The following is a 2,103-nucleotide window of genomic DNA, read 5'->3' as shown; positions in this document are numbered from 1 at the left end:
ATGGAGGAGACACCGCCCCTGCTGCTGGGCAGCCGCAAGCCGCACCTGGAGAAGCTGACCCTGGGGGTCACCCACATCCTAGAATCATCCCCAGGTGTGACAGAGGTGACCATCATAGAAAAGGCGCCTGCTGAATGTCACATGATTTCTTCATGGGAACAAAAAAATAACTGTGTGCTGCCTGAGGATCTGAAGAACTTTTACCTGATGACCAACGGCTTCCACATGACATGGTATGTGAAGCTGGATGAACACACCATTCCATTGGGCAGCATGGCAGTTAACAGCATCTCAAAACTGACTCAACTCAACCAGTCTTCCACGTACTCTCTTCCTAACGCACCAACTCTTGCAGACCTGGAGGATGATACACAAGACGCTAGTGAGAACCAGCCAGAGAAGCCTCACTTTGATTCTCGTAGTGCGATATTTGAGCTGGATCCTTGCAACCTGAATGGGAAGGTTTGCCTTGCCTACAAAAGAGGGAAACCAGCATTAGCACAAGACACTGAGATCTGGTTCCTGGACAGAGCGTTATACTGGCATTTTCTCACAGATACCTTTACTGCCTATTATCGCCTGCTTATCACCCACCTGGGCCTGCCCCAGTGGGAGTATGCCTTCACCAGCTATGGCATTAGCCCACAGGCCAAGCAATGGTTCAACATGCATAAACCCATCACCTACAACACAAACCTACTCACGGAAGAGACCGACTCCTTTGTGAACAAGCTGGATCCCAGCAAAGTGTTCAAGAGCAAGAACAAGACATTAGTCCCCAAAAAGAAAGGGCCTGTTCAGCCTGCAGGTGGCCAGAAAGGGCCCACGGGTCCTCCTTCCACCTCTAAATCCTCCTCTGGCTCTGGAAACCCTGTCCGAAAATAAGCGCCCCACCTCCAGCTCCCGCCAGCCCCACAGCGATGATTTCCAAGCACAGATGCCCCAGGCGTGGCCCAAGCCTCAGATTCTGTGTATGGAACCATAGTCCTCTCCCCATCCGAGTGACAAAATCCTAGGCTTTTACTGCCATTGGCTTGAGCCAGGAGTTGGAAGGGCATACTCAGCTCTCCCCAAGAATCCTTCTCTCATACCCCTTACAGCAGGTTGTGCCACCTACTAATTCTGGAAGCTGTGGAGAATGTAAGGTGTTGTGTAAGTGACTAAGTAGATCTATTAAGAGCTTTCTTTTCTTTCTACTCCAACCCCCTACCCCTCAGCAGTAATTAGAGAAGTCCCCCATAGAAACCACTGGTTTTGACCTATGAGGCATTAGAACTATGCTGCTCAACTGGTAGCCACTTTTTAAAGCAGCTAAATTTAAGCCATATTAAAAATGCAGTTCCTCAATTATATTAGCCACATTGGGAGTATTCATGTGGCTAGTGGAGTCTGTATTAGCACAGAGATAATGAAACATTTCTATCATCACAGAAAGTTCTATTAGGCAGCACTGCATTAGAATACTTTTGCATTACCCTTCCTCAGATCAGTTAATTTTTGTTAAAGAATAATGATACCTTAATTTGATGGGTTATAATGTTCCATGAAAAACCTTGAATATCCATTTTTATGTTCTTTATATCTTTCACCACAAACAGATCTTGCTTTGCTCATTTTCAGTTTCCTATAAAGTTTCTCATCTTCATCAGTTTCCTATAAAGTTTCTTGTTTCCAGTTTTGTGATGTGATATTTGTACGTTTGCCAAAATTATCTTTCTCACTTTTTTTTTTAAAGAAGAGGTGATTCTGCTGTACCATTAAAAACAAAACAAAACAAAACCTGCCAAGCATTGCTTTGCCAGGACTCTTCATGCACAGTTTTGATGAAATCAGTCACTGTTGACAAGAGCTTCCACCTGCTCTGCCTACTCACAACTGCTCAACAATTCATGGGGTAGCAGAAAAGGATAGAGAGGAAACAAGTTGTCAAGGATAATAGCTGAGGTTTAGTCTTCCAGAAGCATTTTTCTGCCAAAACTCATCAAAAGGAGAACCAGTAGTGCCAGATAAGAGATTCCAGCATTTGGCTCCTTCCCCAAGTCAGGGTTAGAAGGGGATTGAGAAGTTGTGTCATCTTCCACTGTGGCAGGTGTCCTTCCTCTA

At 45.2% G+C, this 2,103-nt stretch overlaps 1 protein-coding gene across 1 annotated transcript; it reads left to right on the top strand.

Annotated features, from left to right (window-relative positions):
* Nucleotides 1-885, top strand: LOC133093515 (tubulin polyglutamylase complex subunit 2-like). The gene has a single exon (XM_061193407.1). It carries the CDS (start codon nt 1-3, stop codon nt 883-885), a length of 885 nt encoding a protein of 294 aa, XP_061049390.1.
* The last annotated feature ends 1,218 nt before the right edge of the window (nt 886-2,103 follow it).

Source organism: Eubalaena glacialis, chromosome 6, assembly GCF_028564815.1.
Source record: "Eubalaena glacialis isolate mEubGla1 chromosome 6, mEubGla1.1.hap2.+ XY, whole genome shotgun sequence".
Classification (NCBI taxonomy): Eukaryota; Metazoa; Chordata; class Mammalia; order Artiodactyla; family Balaenidae; genus Eubalaena; species Eubalaena glacialis.
This window is presented reverse-complemented; position numbering and strand designations above follow the sequence as displayed.